The sequence below is a fragment of the Oncorhynchus mykiss genome, chromosome 13 (assembly GCF_057628025.1).
Source record: "Oncorhynchus mykiss isolate SJ-2025 chromosome 13, ASM5762802v1, whole genome shotgun sequence".
Lineage (NCBI taxonomy): Eukaryota > Metazoa > Chordata > Actinopteri > Salmoniformes > Salmonidae > Oncorhynchus > Oncorhynchus mykiss.
This window is the reverse complement of record NC_143034.1, coordinates 56,038,298-56,057,959: the sequence shown is the minus strand read 5'-3', so window position 1 is coordinate 56,057,959 and position 19,662 is coordinate 56,038,298. Positions and strand designations below refer to the sequence as shown.

The 19,662-nt window shown below is 42.1% G+C and overlaps 1 protein-coding gene across 10 annotated transcripts in view; it reads left to right on the top strand.

Moving 5' to 3' along the window:
* The window catches only part of LOC110485195 (RNA binding protein fox-1 homolog 3), a 396,106-nt gene that overhangs the window by 336,152 nt on the left and 40,292 nt on the right, over nucleotides 1-19,662 (top strand). For all 10 annotated transcript variants that reach the window (XM_036941309.2, XM_090196827.1, XM_090196828.1 and 7 more), the window contains one exon: nucleotides 12,657-12,908. In XM_036941309.2, the coding sequence (XP_036797204.1) occupies nucleotides 12,657-12,908 (252 nt within the window). The remainder of the gene's footprint in view (nucleotides 1-12,656; nucleotides 12,909-19,662) is intronic.

Below are 19,662 nucleotides of genomic sequence, written 5' to 3'. Positions count from 1 at the left end.
AGTGATTACAGCTGTGAGTCTTTCTGGGTAAGTCTCTAAGAGCTTTGCACACTTGGATTGTACAATATTTGCCCTTTTTTTCAAGGAATTGGAAAGCCTCCCTGGTCTTTGTGTTTGAATCTGTGTTTGAAATTCATTGCTCGACTGAGGGACTTTACAGATAATTGTATATGTGGGGTACAGAGATGAGGTGGTCATTCAAAAGTCATGTTAAACACAGAATCCGTGCAACTTTACTATGTTTTTACTCCTGAAATATTTAGGCTTGTCATAACAATTTTTTTTTTTAAATGTCTAAAAACATAATTCATCTTTGAGATTATGAGGTATTGTGTGTAGATCAGTGACACAAAATCTATATTTGAACCATTTTAAATTCAGGCTGTAACACAGGGTTTCCCTCGGTCCTCGGAACCCCAAGGGATGCATGTTTGTTTGTTTGCCCTAGCACTACACAGCTCATTCAAGTAACAACTAATCATCAAGCTTTGATTATTTGAATCAGCTGTGTGGTGTTAGGGCAAAAACCAAAACGTGCACCCCTTGGGGTCCTGAGGGCAGAGTTTGGGGAAACGCTGCTGTAACACAAGAAAATGTGGAAGACTTCAAGGGTTGTGAACACTTTCTGAAGGCACTGTATGTAGGGGTAAAGTGACTGGGCAACAGGAAAGATAATAGACAGAAGCAGCGTATGTGGTGAATGTGGAAGTATGAGTGTGTGTGGGGCATCAGTATGCATGTGTGCGCATTTTTTGTGTGTGTTGGGCGTATATAGTGTGTGTGTGTGTGTGTGTGTGTGTGTGTGTGTGTGTGTGTGTGTGTGTGTGTGTGTGCAGTGGTATAAAGTACTTAAGTAAAAATACTTTAAATACTACTTAAGTAGTTTTTTGGATATCTGTACTTTACTTTACTCTTTCTATTTCCGCCAACGTTTACCTTTACACCACTACATTCCTAAAGAAGATAATGTACTTTTTACGCAATTCATTTTCCCTGACACTCAAAAGTGCTTGTTCCATTTTGACGGGAAAATGGTCCAATTCACACACTTATCAAGAGAAAATCCCCGGTCATCCCTACTGTATCTGATCTGGCGGACTCACTAAACACAAATGTAAAATATGAGTGTGCCCCTGCTCTGCCTATCCGTCAATAAAAAAAAATGTCAACGGTGCTGTCTGGTTTGCTTAATATAAGGAATTTGAAATTATTCATACTTTTACTTTTAATGCTTAAGTATATTTTAGCAATTCCATTTACTTTTGACACTTAAGTATATATAAAACAAAATACTTTTGGACTTTTACTCAAGTAGTATTTTACTGGGTGACTTTAACTTTTATAAGAGTAATTTTCTATCTTTACTTTTACTCAAGTATTGAGTACTTTTTCCACCACTGTATATATGTGTGTATATGTGTGTTGAGGTGTCAGTGTAAGAATGTGTGAGTGTGTGGGCAGAGTCCAGTGTGTGTGTGTGTGCATAGAGTCAGTGCAAGAGAGTTAGTGCAAAAAAAGGTCAATGCAGGTAGTCCTGGTAGCCATTTGATTAGCTATTTAGTGGTCTTGTTTAGCAGTCTTATGGCTTGGGGGTAGAAGCTGTTCAAGATCCTATTGGTTCAAGACTTGGTGCACTGGTACCACGTGTCATACAGTAGCAGAGAGAACAGTCTATGGCTTGGGTGGCTGGAGTCTTTGACAATTCTTTGGGGTGTCCTCTGACACCGCATGGTGAGATGTCCTGGATGGCAGGGAGCTCAGTCATAGTGATGTACTGGGCCATACTCACCACCCTCTGTATTGCTTTGCTGTCTGGTGCCTTGCAGTTGCCGTACCAAGCGGTGATGAGGGTCCTTGCCAGATCTTATCGTGCCCTCTTCACAACTGTGTGGGTGTGTGTGTGGACAATGTAAATTCCTTAGTGATGTGGACACCGAGAATCTTGAAGCTCTCGACCCGCTCCACTACAGGCCAAATGATGTGGATGGGGGTGTTCTCGCCCCTCCGTTTCCTGTGAGCCACGATCAGCTCCTTTGTCTTGCTGACATTGAGGGAGATGTTGATGTCCTGGCACCACACTACCAGGTCTCTGATCTCCTCCCTATGTTTTAAAAAAATGTATTTAATTTTTATTTAACCTTTATTTAACTAGGCAAGTCAGTTAAGAGCTAATTCTAATTTACAATGCTGGCCTACACTGCCCAAACCCGGACGACGCTGGGCCAATTGTGCGCCGCCCTATGGGACACCCAATCATGGCCGGTTGTGATACAGCCTGGAATCAAACCAGAGTGTCTGTAGTGACGCCTCAAGCACTGAGATACAGTGCCTTAGACCGCTGTGCCACTCGGGAGCCCGAATGACTGCCTCATCACTTACTGGAATGAGAATGTCCCACAATTCACCTCTTATGGAGAGGCTCTCTCTTCCTCCTGTGGCCGCATTACCCATGATGCCCCACAGCGGATGAGGGAGGGATATGCTGGAGGCGTCGCTGCTCTGCTCTGCTAACCACTCTGCCAGAACACTGCACTAATTGATGAATAGAGATTGCATTCTCTCTCCTGCTCTCCATCAAACTTTTTTTAAGGCACCGGTGGGCACTTCTTTATAAAGTTCAGTTCTAAACGTAGCAAAACAAAAAAAACACCCTTAATCAGTGAGTAATGTTGTTTGAAAGAGAGTTTTGATCTGTCTGGTGTAATTTGGAAAAATATACACTTATCGTATCAAGAATCTAAACCATTTCACTATTTTTACCATAATGGGCTTTTTATCAGATTTGTGCCCTGGTTCTGTTACTGAGAAACTTGGGGCCAGCTGTGTATCACCATTACAGCTTGTGTCAACATGTATACGTTGCATTACATCAATCTTGCACTCAGCAGGAGCGGACAGAGCTATTATGTTAAAAGCCCATTTGCCTGACATATTCTTACTGAAGATGGCCTCACAGGGGAGGGGTCTGATCCGGTGAATATTGATAGGTTCATTGATTGATTGATGGTCTCGGGTGATTTATTGATTGGTTTCGCTTCCAAATGAGCTGCGAGAGAGAGGTGAGCCCAGAGGAAAACAAACCACATTCTCCTTCAAGCTCTGGCTTTACATAATGACACAACACTGATTTATTTTGGGTACTGCTGCTGTTTTCATTAGGATGTGGTGTGGAGTTGTTTTTGGAGTCCATTTTCAACTGAAATATACAAGAAGTGTTATCGACGGAAATCACGGGAAACAAAATACATGATTAAAGGACGTTTTCCCCTCACCTGACTGAACAAAATGCATCACCTATCTACTGGTTTTAGGAAGACTTGTGGGGCGTTGTTGGGTAGTTAGAAGTACATGGACTGTGGATGGGGGAGTGGGATGTGTAGATTAATGCAGTGGAAAGCCATCCTTCAAAGTGCTCAGAATAATTAGAGTCAGGCCTCCAACAGAATGGCCATGTCACTGGAGGAAATGGTCTTTTTATTTACTGTGGCGGCTCTTCTCTCGACCTCTTCCTCCCTCTCTCACTTTCACTCCCTCTCTCTCCCGTTCTCCCTCTCTCTCTCTTTCCCCCTGGAATCCATATAGCTGTAGAGTTATAACTCAGGGACGGAGAGATTCAGAGTGTCTTTAAAGGTGCTGTCACTGCGCTGGATGCATTTCTCCGATTTGTATCTCTGTACGATTGTGTGTGTGTGTGTGGTGTGTGGAGGCGTGCATTTGTATTCACAGCAGGCATTTGTATTCAGGAGCTGATCTGAGTTTGTGTAGGTGTGCATGTACTGTATGTTAATGTTAATGTTCTTTATTATCATGTGTGTGAGGGTTAACGTGTGGGTGTGTGTACATGCACAGTGTGGGTGTGACTGTGTGCCTGCAATGCAATTGTGTGTGTGAACGCATACGTGTCTGTGTGCGTGTGTGTGTGAAGGCATTTCCCATCTTAGAGGTGGTGAAAGGGGGAGAAACGCCATTGATAAATTGATCACAGTGAAATTGTGGAGTATTGAGACATGTTCTAAATCCCACCCCCTTCGGTCGGCCTCCCTCCCACACACACAATGCACCCGCTACGGCTCTGCTCTGCTCTGCTCCAGCATCAATTACTGTGGATTGCGTGGTTGACAGAGTGTAAACCAGGTGCCAGCCCTCAATCCAATTAAAGAGATTTAATTGGGGAAAATAAATGGAGTGTGTCCGGGAAGTGCTGGGTTACCCACACTAAGTAGATTTTTTTCCTTCTTTTTGAAAAGTAAGGTATTGTTTATGAAAGACTGAATTGAATCTAATAAAAGCTAGGGGCAATTGGGCTATTGCTTTTCTCCACACTGCCTCGACTTCCTCCACAGGTCACTAATGCAAACAATCCAATCTCCCTTCTCTGAAAGGTGTACTGGGCTCTCTAAACAGGATTATTATCTAAAATGGCCCATCAGGTGATTCGGCCATACACTGCCAGGTTTCAGATGGTGATTGTAATTCCCCTTTGCCAGCCTTTTAGGGATGGATCACTTTAGGAGTGTTTGTAACTTTTAAACAACACCTTTTAAAAAACAGGCCCCGTGTCTGTTTTAAATAGCATTATTACTCTGACTACTCTGACTACTTCTGTAACCATTACGAATGGGGGTGTTTTTTCTCTGTATAACATGAGAATCCTCTGTGGTTACCAGTGTAGTAGTGGGTGTAGTTGTAGCTTGACACTGTGAGTGTGAAGGAGACTGAAGCACCAGCAGCAGCCACAGCTCCATGCAGGAGTTAGCCCAGATAAAGAGAGGTGTTTAAAGCGGTCAGGTAGCACCACGCCGTGCAGTGGTCTCTGCTCCTCCTCCGTGTCTCTCTCCCCCAATCTGTCCCAGGGGAGGGGGGAGTGAGCGGAGGAGGAGCAGCAGAGAGGCAGAGCCTCATTCTAGTCTTGGTCTTCTCTTCACGGGACAGGGATGAATAATTCAGGATTGTTAGCTGTCTGCTGCTAACCCATCTACAATGAAACAGTCTTACTGCACATCAATGATTTAGCAGACACCCGGTTCCCTCCCCCTTTAGAGGGAATCATATGGAGCTGACTCCTCTTCACCAGCTCCCTCCACTACTTCCCTATAATTGGAAAGAGAAAAAGCTGGAATGCTGTATCAGGGATCTGGCAGAGCGGTATAGGCATTTAAACAGCCATTCAGCAATGTCAACCTGCAGACGTGTGTCTGGGGAGTGCACCCACTAGTTAGCCCCGAAGAGGGGAGAGAATTTGGGACGAAAGACGTGACAGAGTTTTCAGCAGACACATTTCCTGAGTTGGAAAAGCTGTCTCTATCTGCGGCCTATTAAAGAGTGAAATACATATGTATCTGGAGTGGAAGAGCTCTCCGATGTGAGCGTCTCCGATGTGTCTGTCTGTAATAGGACCATCCTCGGTTTCCCTGATTTGAACCCCTCTTAAAATCCCTTCCAGCCTCCTCTGCGTCTCCATCTCCGTTCTCTCCTTCCCTCGCTCCTCCCCTCCCCGCTGTATCACACACTACTTCTGCACCACGCTCACCTCTTCCCCTTTTCAACATCAGACGAGCAAATCAGCAGACAAGCGATTGTACAAGTTTTCCCAAGCTTTCAAGAATTACCACCATTTCATCACATATAATCACAGTTAATAACCCTTCTCATTAAGGAGACGAGGATCACGGGTCATTAATATTGTTAATATCTTCTCTCCTTTTCTCCCATCGCCGAGTGCCAGAGGGGCTGGAAACAAAAGGAGGACTAAAAAGAGCTTAGGACGACAGTGATTAACCGATTGGGGTAGATGGACTGTGATGAATCAAAGTTATCTCTCAAATCTTAATAACTGGAATTAGCTGCTGATTAGATGAGCTTGGGCTACAGCAGGGAGTAGTAGGCATGTTCACTTCAAAGAATATGGCCCATGTAAATCTGTCCCTCCCCTCCCCGTGCCCTCCGCAGAGCAAAGAGAAACTCACCGAGCCAAAGGGAAACCAAAGAGAAGGATTACAAAGGGAGGAAGAATAGAGCTGAGAAAAGGAAGACAAGAGTTAGACAGTGTAAATGGTGCCTTTTACCTGTTTGCTCCCTGGTATTAGGATCTTTTTATTTCTGTGTTTGCTCTCCCCCTTCTCTCTATCTCTCTCTACAGTAGGAAGGGTCAGTGTCTCAGTGACAGGGTCATGATGAGAGCGACACTCTGTCTCATTTGCATATGTTTGCCATTGTCACAGCGGTCAACGAATGTCATGTTAAGATTCCTGCATGTTTAAGCGCTGGCATTTGTCTCTCATGAGGCAGTCTGGCCTCTTATCATAACCCTCAAAGAGAGACCACATCACAATGGCACACAGCTGGTTCCTAACCAAATGTTGGTGTCACTTCAACAGTGTTGAATTACAGTAGAAAAATACTCATTTGCCAGCTAAACTAGATCTGGTGTAGATCAGTGGATCGGCACGGTACGAGAATTGATTCACACGTGTATGACCAGAATCAAAAGAATGTCCCTGATCAACTGTTCATCAATTTTCATTTCAGATAGGTCTTTATCTCCGTGACCAATAGCAATTTCTAGAAATTGAAGAGTCTTCTCAATTTAGAACATGTGTAATAAAGTATACCAATATCAATCTGTTCATGTCATTTGATACATGAGAAGGACAGTTGAGAAAAAAAGACTACCGTGTATCGGGCTGAGATTTACTGTAGTACATTTGATCAGGTCTAAAGCAACGCTTGTGGGCTTAGTTGATTTTAAAAACGACACACAGCCCACATGTCTATTTGAATTCCGACAACAAGTCTGGAATAATTAGTCCCTGATGTAAATGTCTGTTACGCAACAAAAAGGCAACAACATTGAAAGAGGCAATTATCTGCTTTTATGGTGTGGGGAAAACATGGCGGGTCTGATCATCTGTAAATGATAGTTGTTTTTAAAGATCCTGTTGGTTTATTAGGAGCTTTTTAATGTGCCGTTCTCCAGCCCCAGACAGATCAGACCCATGCATGGCTGCCACAGCAGGCGGGTGGCTGAGGAGGAGACGGACAGGTTCATTACATGTCACAGGAGTTCAAAGTGATCCTCTGTCTGCTCTGTTTATTAAGTGGCGCTCCAGTCGTCTCTGAGGTATAGTAACACTTGCTAGTCGTGGCACAGCAGACGCTAAGAGCAGTCCCATCTCGATCAGCACAGGCTGAGGCTCGGTGTGTGGTGTTGTGCAGTGCGGCAGCAATGTAATAAAGAAATCAACAAGGGATAGAGGAAATTAACTCTCCCTTTAATACCCTGTCCAAGGATGAAGCCGCGTTCACATGCTAGTTGGAACTAGAAAACTCTGAAATTTCCGACTGGTTGCAAGTTCTACACCTGCTGCGTTCAATTTCTGAGTTTCCTAGTTCCGTTTAGTGTGTGAACACGCCATGAATCACAAATAAATGCTCCAAAATAATTAGGAAAAATCATGTTAGAAGCAATGAAACATATGTGACATGTAAACGATTAAGGCTCCTGAAGAAAAAATAAATAGAACAGAGTGCAAAAAAAATCTCAATTCACTCTGGGGGGCCGAGTGTAGATGCAGTATTTAACTTCATGGATAGATTCTTCCACAAATGAGGTAGAAAAACTGAGAGATGAGAGTTGGCAAGAGAGGAAATGTGAAGGAAAATAATAAGGCTGTGCCTAGCCTATTTGGAATCCCACACCGCTGAAGAGTGGTATGGAAGAACACTGGGAGTAGCTAGGGGGATGCAACAGCTTTTCTCAGGGGCTTCAAATCTGCATTAAATTGGGCCACTGCATTTCAACCTCTCCATGCTCTCTCCCCTCTGTCTCTCCCAAAGTTTCACTGTAATTGGGAGACAATGAGGGGAAAAGCCAGCCGGTGCGCCCGGAAATCTGCTTCATCATGAGAAACCCAACTGGAGGATTTGTTTTGTTGTTGTTGTTTACCTCTGCCTCCGAGTTGGGCTTTTCAGACTCACCTTGAATGGTTGGCAGGTGGTTGTAATTAACAGGCTCTCTCTGGCTGGCTGCAGCCTCTGGTGAGATGCTAGCGCTGCTAACGCTAACGCAGTGTTGGAGCACGATCATATGGCTTGCCTGATTAAAATGGACCTAGCTAGACTCAAGCTTTATTTATGTGTGCCTGTTAAGACAAAAACTATTGCCAGTTGCTGAATGTTCAAAATCATCTCAGACCTGCCTCACTGGCCTGCCTGCTTTTTCTGCATGTCTGTTTGTTGGGGTTCAATTAGCTGGGCGTCAGTAGCCGGGACGAAAACAACAAGGGGCTTTTATGTGCCTGGCTGGCTGAAAGTCCTCGCTGTGTTTTGTGTGTGTTGCATGCTCAACGTTGGCTACTGTTGAGCTACGAGACACTCTCCGGTTGTCCCCACTCTGTTTTCTGCTGCAATGGCCCAACGGGATTTGTCACAAGTTTGCCTTCCTCTCAGTGAGGGAGTCATTAAAGTGAGATGAGTGCTTCTCTTCTCTATGTCTTGGAGCTGTGCTGTCGCTATAAAACACTCCACACTCTTTCCCTTCCTCTCCTTTGGACTCACTGCACTGGATAGGTTTTGTAAACTTGAGCCATTTTAAAGGGTTCCTGTCAACATGCCAGTTCAGTAACTAATGTAGACTACAGTACACACATACAGTGCCTTGCGAAAGTATTCGGCCCCCTTGAACTTTGCGACCTTTTGCCACATTTCAGGCTTCAAACATAAAGATATAAAACTGTATTTTTTTGTGAAGAATCAACAACAAGTGGGACACAATCATGAAGTGGAACGACATTTATTGGATATTTCAATTTTTTTTTTTTTTTTTTCATGCACAAAGTAGATGTCCTAACTGACTTGCCAAAACTATAGTTTGTTAACAAGAAATTTGTGGAATGGAGACTCCAACCTAAGTGTATATAAACTTCCGATTTAAACTGTATGTATGTATGTATGTTGTGTATGTATGTATGTATGTATATATGTATGTGTGTGTGTGTGTGTGTGTGTGTGTGTGTGTGTGTGTGTGTGTGTGTGTGTGTGTGTGTATGAATGTTTATGTTGTATATGTATTTGGGTATGTATGTATGTATGCATGTATGTATTTACCCAACAAATATACAGTATGAGACTCTGGAAATGATGCAGACAATTACATTGATGGAAGCAACAATCTCTGCACAATATAAAAGCTAATCCACCCCCTAAAAAACAAGACAAAACACATGAGTCTGAGTGGCTGACTCGGTGTGTCTAAGTGAAAGCCATAACGCTGCTCACTCCATCACACGTCCATAGCTGATACCATCAATGGCTCCCATTTCAGTGATTTCCACCTGGATTCAATGCAACACAATTAGTCACCTACTGTCTTTAGCCTTAGCTTTACCCTCTGACCTCCCATGCACAGTACAGGAACTGACACCACTCTGCTGATATGAGTTCTTCCCAGCTACTGTAATGTCCTCAGCTCATCTCTGTCCCCAGCAGCTTTGCCCCAGCAGCTTTGCTGAAGAGATCTGAGATTGTTGGCCACTGGCCAAGAACTCTACCCATGTATCCATGGAGATGAAATGGAGCTTCCATCATCAAAAGAGCTAACACCAGTTATTAGCATTACAGTAGCATCACTCTCCACCTGTCCATTGCCCTGTGTTTCTCTCTAGTCTGGAAGTCCAAGCCATTTTGGCCTGCCCAACCTCTTCGCCCCCCTGCACCTTAGACAGGGCTGCCTAATGCTGACTGTAAAAACAAAAACTCTGGTACCAAAAGTGATTTCGTTAAGTAAGGGTTTCAATCCAATTTTACACTGGGAGAGTGCTTAACATTAAAGAGAGTGTTTTTTATTGTGCTCTTCTGTAGTAGGGGTTGAGGGGTAAAGGAGAGAGATGAAGAGAGAGAGAGGTGGGAGTAAGAGATAGCGAGAGAGAGATAGGAGATCGATACAGACTGGGCGTTCTGTCTGGATTCCTGTATTCCCCCTGGTCCTGTCGATGGAGGAGGGGTTTAGCTAATTCCCACCGTCTGGCCTTGTGCGGGGGTGCTGAATTACCACGGTGGGACCTGCTCGTCCGTCGTTAACACGCCTGCAGGTGGACGAACGCCGCCTGCCGCCCGGGGCCTCATAACACCACACAAACGACTAGGAGCAGTTTCTCTCCGGCCATAACTTAACGTCTCCCCGTCAGAGCCGTGAGAGATGGGAGAGATGGGAACTGCAACCTGCCTCTGGGAGCTTTATGGTTGATATGGTGTGGGGGTTTTCATCAGGCACTGTGGATTATCACCAGCTAAAAGGATGTGCGGTCACAGCGGGACCAACGCTGCTGATTTGCATGGGCCCTTTTTTCTCTTCTAGTTCATTTCCAGTTGAATAACTTGTTTGTCACATACATCAGAGAGAAGGGGAAGATCATACAAGAGCCAGAGTTACTTTGTGTTTCACTAATGAGCCCCGTTCTCTACTCACACCCATAGATCCCCACTCCTTGCTTTTGGTTTGCTGCCCTTTGAAACAGTGCTGTGGTGCTGTATAGTGCAGTACAACACTTTGTTGCTGCATCTCTCTCTCTCTCTTTCTTTCTTCATCTCTCTCTTTCTTTCTTTCTTTCTCTCTCTTTCTTTCTTTCTCTCTCGCTCTCTCTGTCTCTCTCTCTCTCTCTCTCTCGCTCGCGCGCGCTTTCGCTCTCCCTCCCAGCTCCAGGCTGTTACCCAGTGTTGTGTGTCACATGGCTTTATTTCAGTCCCATGCCCTTGTTTTATGCTCCAAGAACAATAGGCGTGACACAAGTACACTGGTGCTCTGTGCCTCGCCATGTCTAACAGAATCCTCTAATGTAGCCTCGATCTCCCATATGGTGTGAAAACTGTTTCTCATATATGCCTTGTTGTCATCTGGACTCAAGCTTTCTTTCCTAACTGATTTGTTGATGTTAGACCACTTGAACCGGTTCATGGGGAAACTATGTGAAAGGTCTCAGCTGCTGCTGTGCCATGAGAAGCTTCTGTTTTTAGGTAGCTATCCAGCCCCTTCCTTGAAGTGGGTGCTTAAAAGTTTAAAATTGCCGACATCAAGAGTCGACTTGAATAAGGATGCCCTGCAATGCAAGTGGGTTATATAACGCCATGACTAGAGGGAGATGAAAAGTAGAGCACGGGGGGAGGTATTAAAAAAGTTTCAGCACGAAGAGGGAGGGAAGAAAGAGACGGGGGGAACGAGAGGGGAGGTAAGAGGAGAGAGATGGAGGTAGGCAGGGTAGGTGAGGTGAGGTCACGGAGGTGTTGAGGGCCCAGGCCTTGAGACTGTGGCCTTTCTTGAAGCTGGTCGATCCTCCTCATCTCTCAAGGCTGAAGGGCCTTTCTTTTTTCATTTAGATAATGGAGGCATTTCCTTAATTGGCCAAGTGGTTTGGACTGTGGTTTGTTTGGCAACACGTCAGTGTATCATTGTTTCCAAAACATTTACAGCGCTGGGCGCTATGCTGCACGGCTCCCCTCCCTCATTAAAGCACAGGCCTCCTCTCCTCCTCCAGCCCAACTAGCTATGGCTGTCTGTGGAAGCCTGCAACATAGAGCCCAAACAGCAATGCACACAAGTGAGAAAAAAGGAATAAAAAGCATTTATCTCTCCTCTCTCCGTCCCTAGCCAGTTAAGGCTTGGAAGAGACAGAAACTTCTCTATCTGTTTACTGTTATTGTTTTCCCCCTTACCCATAAGCCTCTTTGTCTTCTCTTATCGGAGGAGTTATGCGTTCAGCTCTTGTGATCTGTATCTTCAAATTTGATTGGGGATATTTGGTGGGAATGTGTTATTGGATTCTGCCGGTATTGTCTCACCTTTTTTAAAACACAGTTGTTGGGGTTATAATGTAGAGGTGTGGTATCTGTTCCAGCAGGGCTCAGTGTGGTAGAACAATAAGACATGCTCTCCTCTAGTCCTACCATTGCTTTGCTTAACAATGTGCACCAGCCAGAAAAGTCCATTAATTCAACAGCTCATCATCTTAAGCGCCCACACGAGAGAAAGGGTTTGCAAAGCGCCTGCCACGTCTCTACCAGCCATCTGTCACTTAAGTCACTCAGGAGCACAGAGACAGAACAAGATGAGTAGGACAGAATGAAAGAGGAATATGAGTGAGGGAGGGGGTGAGAAGGAAGAGCCAAGGACAGGACAGATGTATCAAGTAAGATGCAGGTAGTAGGTGTTCAAAGCAGAAAAGTGGAACACAGAAAGGAATCGGCTGCTCCTATAACCGACCTGTCATTTGAATCAAAGGCTCTAATCAAAATTGTATCAATGAATTGATCTTTCCTCTTGCGCTTTGCCATGAGTGCAATTGAGTTTCCTCCTCGCTCCTGCCCCACCACCAGAGAGCCGTGCTCTACACACCATAAACTATGTTCATTAATAATGATCAAGGAATCCTCTAATCTGGGGTGAAATATGATATGATAGCTATTTCCCTGAGATACTTAGTTTGCAGGACAACTCTTCATCTCCCCAGCTACTTCCAAAGCACAGGGGAAACCAGCATGCTTTCATGCTGCGTTGTTCTTTAGTACTACTAACAACGTACTCCGCTGTTCTAACAATGTAACTTTAATCACAAGTGATGTGGAACAATGAATGTAACACTGTCTTCTCCTCTTTGTCTTAATAGGGTAACCAAGAGGCCACCAACCCCCCAGAAGCCATGGCCCAGCCGTACACGCCTGCCCAGTACCCGCCTCCCCCACAGAATGGCATCCCTGCCGAGTTTGCGGCACCCCACCCCCTCCCCACGCAGGACTACACCGGGCAGAACAGGGTGCCCGAGCATGCCATGACCCTCTACACCCCCACACAGACGCACAGTGAGCCGCCGGGCACCGACAACAACACGCCCGCCATCACCGCCAACACGACTGTACCGGTCAGTACCACTCAACAACACAACACACACCTGGCATTATCTTAAATTAGGTTGATGACCGGAGGTGTTTAAGGAACCTCAGCCTTAAGACCATTACCAGTAGGATTGTTAATAAAGGCTTGGAAGCAGGAAGGGATGGAATATTACATATGACAGTCATAAGGTTGTGCCTCGGCTCGTTAGGTTAGGCATCGTTAACGTCACACAACTACCCAGAGTGTACAAGGGTGCGGGAGTAGACTGTGATGTCAGCAAATACATGAAGATGTCAAAGCGTGGAGCTGATTCTGCGTGAGTTGGAGTTGATTGAACTTAACTGGAAAAGTTGTGGCGAAATCAAAGTGCATTTTTGAGAAGCCGGGCTCTCTGGAAAACGTGGAAACCTGAAGGGTTTTATTTATTTCCGCCAATGAGATTCAACATGCTGTACACATCAATCATTTAGGCTCTGTGAAAGGGGGACAAGCCCTCCCCCTGATCCATTTGGTTGTGGAGTTAGTGGAAAGGAGAGGAGGGAAAGTTGCACTCTATGCCTGCAGGGGCCTGGGCTAGGCCAGCCAAAAAGCCCTGCCTAATTGGTCAAATTAGCTAATTAGCTGTAAATGTATATAAACCTCCGAGAATGTCCCTCAACATATTGCACTGCCTCCTGAGGAGCAGCCGCTAATCCAGGATTATCCACAGACACTTTCTCTGAGTTAAATATGGGGAATTCAGCAAACAGCTATTTTACCATAGTAGAATATGTCAAATTCACCATACTGACAGCTATTTTACCATAGTAGAATATCTCAAATTCACCATACTGACAACTATTTTACCATAGTAGAATATGTCAAATTCACCATACTGACAACTATTTTACCATAGTAGAATATGTCAAATTCACCATACTGACAACTATTTTACCATAGTAGAATATGTCAAATTCACCATACTGACAACTATTTTACCATAGTAGAATATGTCAAATTCACCATACTGACAACTATTTTACCATAGTAGAATATGTCAAATTCACCATACTGACAACTATTTTACCATAGTAGAATATGTCAAATTCACCATACTGACAACTATTTTACCATAGTAGAATATGTCAAATTCACCATACTGACAACTATTTTACCACAGTAGAATATGTCAAATTCACCATACTGACAACTATTTTACCACAGTAGAATATGTCAAATTCACCATACTGACAACTATTTTACCACAGTAGAATATGTCAAATTCACCATACTAACAGCTATTTTACCATAGTAGAATATGTCAAATTCACCATACTGACAACTATTTTACCATAGTAGAATATGTCAAATTCAACATACTGACAACTATTTTACCACAGTAGAATATGTCAAATTCACCATACTGACAACTATTTTACCACAGTAGAATATGTCAAATTCACCATACTGACAACTATTTTACCACAGTAGAATATGTCAAATTCACCATACTGACAGCTATTTTACCATAGTAGAATATGTCAAATTCACCATACTGACAACTATTTTACCATAGTAGAATATGTCAAATTCACCATACTGACAACTATTTTACCATAGTAGAATATGTCAAATTCACCATACTGACAACTATTTTACCATAGTAGAATATGTCAAATTCACCATACTGACAGCTATTTTACCTTAGTAGAATATCTCAAATTCACCATACTGACAACTATTTTACCACAGTAGAATATGTCAAATTCACCATACTGACAACTATTTTACCACAGTACAATATGTCAAATTCACCATACTGACAGCTATTTTACCATAGTAGAATATGTCAAATTCACCATACTGACAACTATTTTACCATAGTACAATATGTCAAATTCACCATACTGACAACTATTTTACCATAGTAGAATATGTCAAATTCACCATACTGACAGCTATTTTACCATAGTAGAATATGTCAAATTCACCATACTGACAACTATTTTACCATAGTAGAATGTCAAATTCACCATACTGACAACTATTTTACCATAGTAGAATATGTCAAATTCACCATACTGACAACTATTTTACCATAGTAGAATATGTCAAATTCAACATACTATGCAGCTATTATACCACAGTAGAATATGTCAAATTCACCATACTGACAACTATTTTACCATAGTACAATATGTCAAATTCACCATACTGACAACTATTTTACCATAGTAGAATATGTCAAATTCACCATACTGACAGCTATTTTACCATAGTAGAATATGTCAAATTCACCATACTGACAACTATTTTACCATAGTAGAATATGTCAAATTCACCATACTGACAACTATTTTACCACAGTAGAATATGTCAAATTCACCATACTGACAACTATTTTACCACAGTAGAATATGTCAAATTCACCATACTGACAACTATTTTACCACAGTAGAATATGTCAAATTCACCATACTGACAACTATTTTACCATAGTAGAATATGTCAAATTCACCATACTGACAACTATTTTACCATAGTAGAATATGTCAAATTCACCATACTGACAACTATTTTACCACAGTAGAATATGTCAAATTCACCATACTGACAACTATTTTACCATAGTACAATATGTCAAATTCACCATACTAACAGCTATTTTACCATAGTAGAATATGTCAAATTCACCATACTGACAGCTATTTTACCATAGTAGAATATGTCAAATTCACCATACTGACAACTATTTTACCATAGTAGAATATGTCAAATTCACCATACTGACAACTATTTTACCACAGTAGAATATGTCAAATTCACCATACTGACAACTATTTTACCACAGTAGAATATGTCAAATTCACCATACTGACAACTATTTTACCACAGTAGAATATGTCAAATTCACCATACTGACAACTATTTTACCACAGTAGAATATGTCAAATTCACCATACTGACAACTATTTTACCACAGTAGAATATGTCAAATTCACCATACTGACAACTATTTTACCACAGTAGAATATGTCAAATTCACCATACTGACAACTATTTTACCATAGTAGAATATGTCAAATTCACCATACTGACAACTATTTTACCACAGTAGAATATGTCAAATTCACCATACTGACAACTATTTTACCACAGTAGAATACGTCAAATTCACCATACTGACAACTATTTTACCATAGTAGAATATGTCAAATTCAACATACTGACAACTATTTTACCATAGTACAATATGTCAAATTCACCATACTGACAACTATTTTACCATAGTAGAATATGTCAAATTCACCATACTGACAGCTATTTTACCATAGTAGAAAATGTCAAATTCACCATACTGACAGCTATTTTACCATAGTAGAAAATGTCAAATTCAACATACTGACAGCTATTTTACCATAGTAGAATATGTCAAATTCACCATACTGACAACTATTTTACCATAGTAGAAAATGTCAAATTCACCATACTGACAACTATTTTACCACAGTAGAAAATGTCAAATTCAACATACTGACAACTATTTTACCACAGTAGAATATGTCAAATTCACCATACTGACAACTATTTTACCATAGTAGAATATGTCAAATTCACCATACTGACAACTATTTTACCATAGTAGAATATGTCAAATTCACCATACTGACAACTATTTTACCATAGTACAATATGTCAAATTCACCATACTGACAGCTATTTTACCATAGTACAATATGTCAAATTCACCATACTGACAACTATTTTACCATAGTAGAATATGTCAAATTCACCATACTGACAACTATTTTACCACAGTAGAAAATGTCAAATTCAACATACTGACAACTATTTTACCACAGTAGAATATGTCAAATTCACCATACTGACAACTATTTTACCATAGTAGAATATGTCAAATTCACCATACTGACAACTATTTTACCATAGTAGAATATGTCAAATTCACCATACTGACAACTATTTTACCATAGTACAATATGTCAAATTCACCATACTGACAGCTATTTTACCATAGTACAATATGTCAAATTCACCATACTGACAACTATTTTACCATAGTAGAATATGTCAAATTCACCATACTGACAACTATTTTACCACAGTAGAAAATGTCAAATTCAACATACTGACAACTATTTTACCATAGTAGAATATGTCAAATTCACCATACTGACAGCTATTTTACCATAGTACAATATGTCAAATTCACCATACTGACAGCTATTTTACCATAGTACAATATGTCAAATTCACCATACTGACAACTATTTTACCATAGTAGAATATGTCAAATTCACCATACTGACAACTATTTTACCACAGTAGAAAATGTCAAATTCACCATACTGACAACTATTTTACCATAGTAGAATATGTCAAATTCACCATACTGACAACTATTTTACCATAGTAGAAAATGTCAAATTCAACATACTGACAACTATTTTACCACAGTAGAATATGTCAAATTCAACATACTGACAACTATTTTACCATAGTAGAATATGTCAAATTCAACATACTGACAACTATTTTACCACAGTAGAATATGTCAAATTCAACATACTGACAACTATTTTACCATAGTAGAATATGTCAAATTCAACATACTGACAACTATTTTACCATAGTAGAATATGTCAAATTCAACATACTGACAACTATTTTACCATAGTAGAATATGTCAAATTCACCATACTGACAACTATTTTACCATAGTAGAATATGTCAAATTCACCATACTGACAACTATTTTACCATAGTAGAATATGTCAAATTCAACATACTGACAACTATTTTACCATAGTAGAATATGTCAAATTCACCATACTGACAACTATTTTACCACAGTAGAATATGTCAAATTCAACATACTATGCAGCTATTCCTCCACAGTAAAATATGTTTAATTCAGCATATTACATCACCATTTTCCCATGTAGTTAAAACAGCTTGAATTCAACCATGTTGTTATTTTTAAAAAAATTGATATGTCAAATACTGAATATTACACAACTACTTTCCGTAGTTAAATATATAAAATTCTACATAGCTTGTTTTTGTCATGGTTAAATAGGTTGAGTTCAGCATATTCAGCAGCCTACACTTTGGAACAATTGGACAGAGCAAACACTATAGCGATGTGAGCCCACCAGGCAGTTTGACATGTGGTTTAAATTAAGTGAAAGTATACATAATATATTTCATATATAAAATAGGCCATAACCTGTGATTCACCCTTTCTGGAGGTAGTTGAGGATCAGAGAGGAGGATTTAGCAGAAGTCTCCCTCTCTCTAACTCCTGATAATACCAGCGGGAGAAAATGTGACTTCAGTCCAGCCTTTCTTCCTTTCCTCCCTCTCTTCCTCTCCTCCTCTCACATGAAAACACTTGCTGGGAGAGGTCAGCTGGGGGTCAAGGCTGCCCCCCTGAGGGATTCAAGCCACCCATAACAAACATTGTTAACAACTCCATTTTCCTAACCATAGAAGCACTGAAGCACCATGGATAATGGGTGGATAAATCAGCTGTGATTTACAGGTACAGATATAGCAAGGCCATGTGTATAACTGTAGCATTACTCTGTGATGAAATCGTGTTTCATTTGAAGATGTGTGTGACTCCGTCGTCATGGCTGACTCTTATTGGCAGCTACAGAGATACACTGTGTTCAGTGAGTAAGGAGAGACTTTGCAGGAGGTTCCACTCCCCTGCTCAGAACCCTGCCGTGTCGCTGCCTCTCATTCCCCCACGCCACTCACTTCTCCTCTCGCCATTTTATATTTCATTTCATCTGTCCACCCGCTGTGAAGAAAGCCAAGTGACGTGGCCATGGAGAGATGAGAGGCAGCCCTGCTTTCCTTCACGGCTCCCTCCCTCCCTCTCTCTCACTATCTTTCTTCCTCTCCCTTTCCCTCCCTTTCTTTTCCCCACTCTCTCTTTCTCTCTCTACCCCTCTCTCTCTCCATCTCACCCTGCCAGTGAGGAGAGAGGGATCAGATCAGTGGGCTGTAAACAGAGTGGCTGGCTAATCCCTGGGGCCGCTGGTGTAGGGGAGCACTCCCCACCGCTGTGCCCCCCACCGCCACTGCTGCTCCTTGCTGCGCTCCCCTGCTTTAATGACCCAGCCTGTTTGCTTTGGGTGCCACAGAAGGGCGCGGGTGTCTTTGATTAGGACACCCTGCAGAAACACAGATTGGGGAGCAGATCAGCACTCACTGGGCTCCCACTCCTCAGTGCTTTACTCTGGCCGTCTCGGAAAACTTATAGACTTTAAAAGAGTCATGAGGAAAAGAGAATGAAATGTTTGGATTCTGTGTGAATTCCCGGCGGAGGGTTGGCAGTGTGTGTTTAATGAGGGATTGCCTCTCCTCTCTCTCCTCATCTCTTCAGTCAGTCAGTCCTCCTCTACTCCAGGGAGGTGCTGTTGTCCAGACTCAGACCTCTGGGGCCTGCTGTGTGACTCCCATGTTCTAACGACACTCACATGAAAGCGGGTGACTTGAGGATAGAAAGAGGCAGTCAAACTTTCTCCAAATCCTCAGAGAGAGAGAGAGAATGGGACTGTAGAAATGGTCTGCCAGCAACTTCTGTTTTAAAAAAGCGGAGCTCGTTATCTAGCAAGCGCCATTCAAATAGTCCAAGGTTGGGTTTGGATTTCACGAGTTATCATTCTTTTTATTCAGATAACAAATTAAGGCAGTGTTGTTAGGACTGCACTCAATTCCAGATCTTTCAAAGTCTGTGTCAGCTGCATGAGGACTACCCAAAGTGG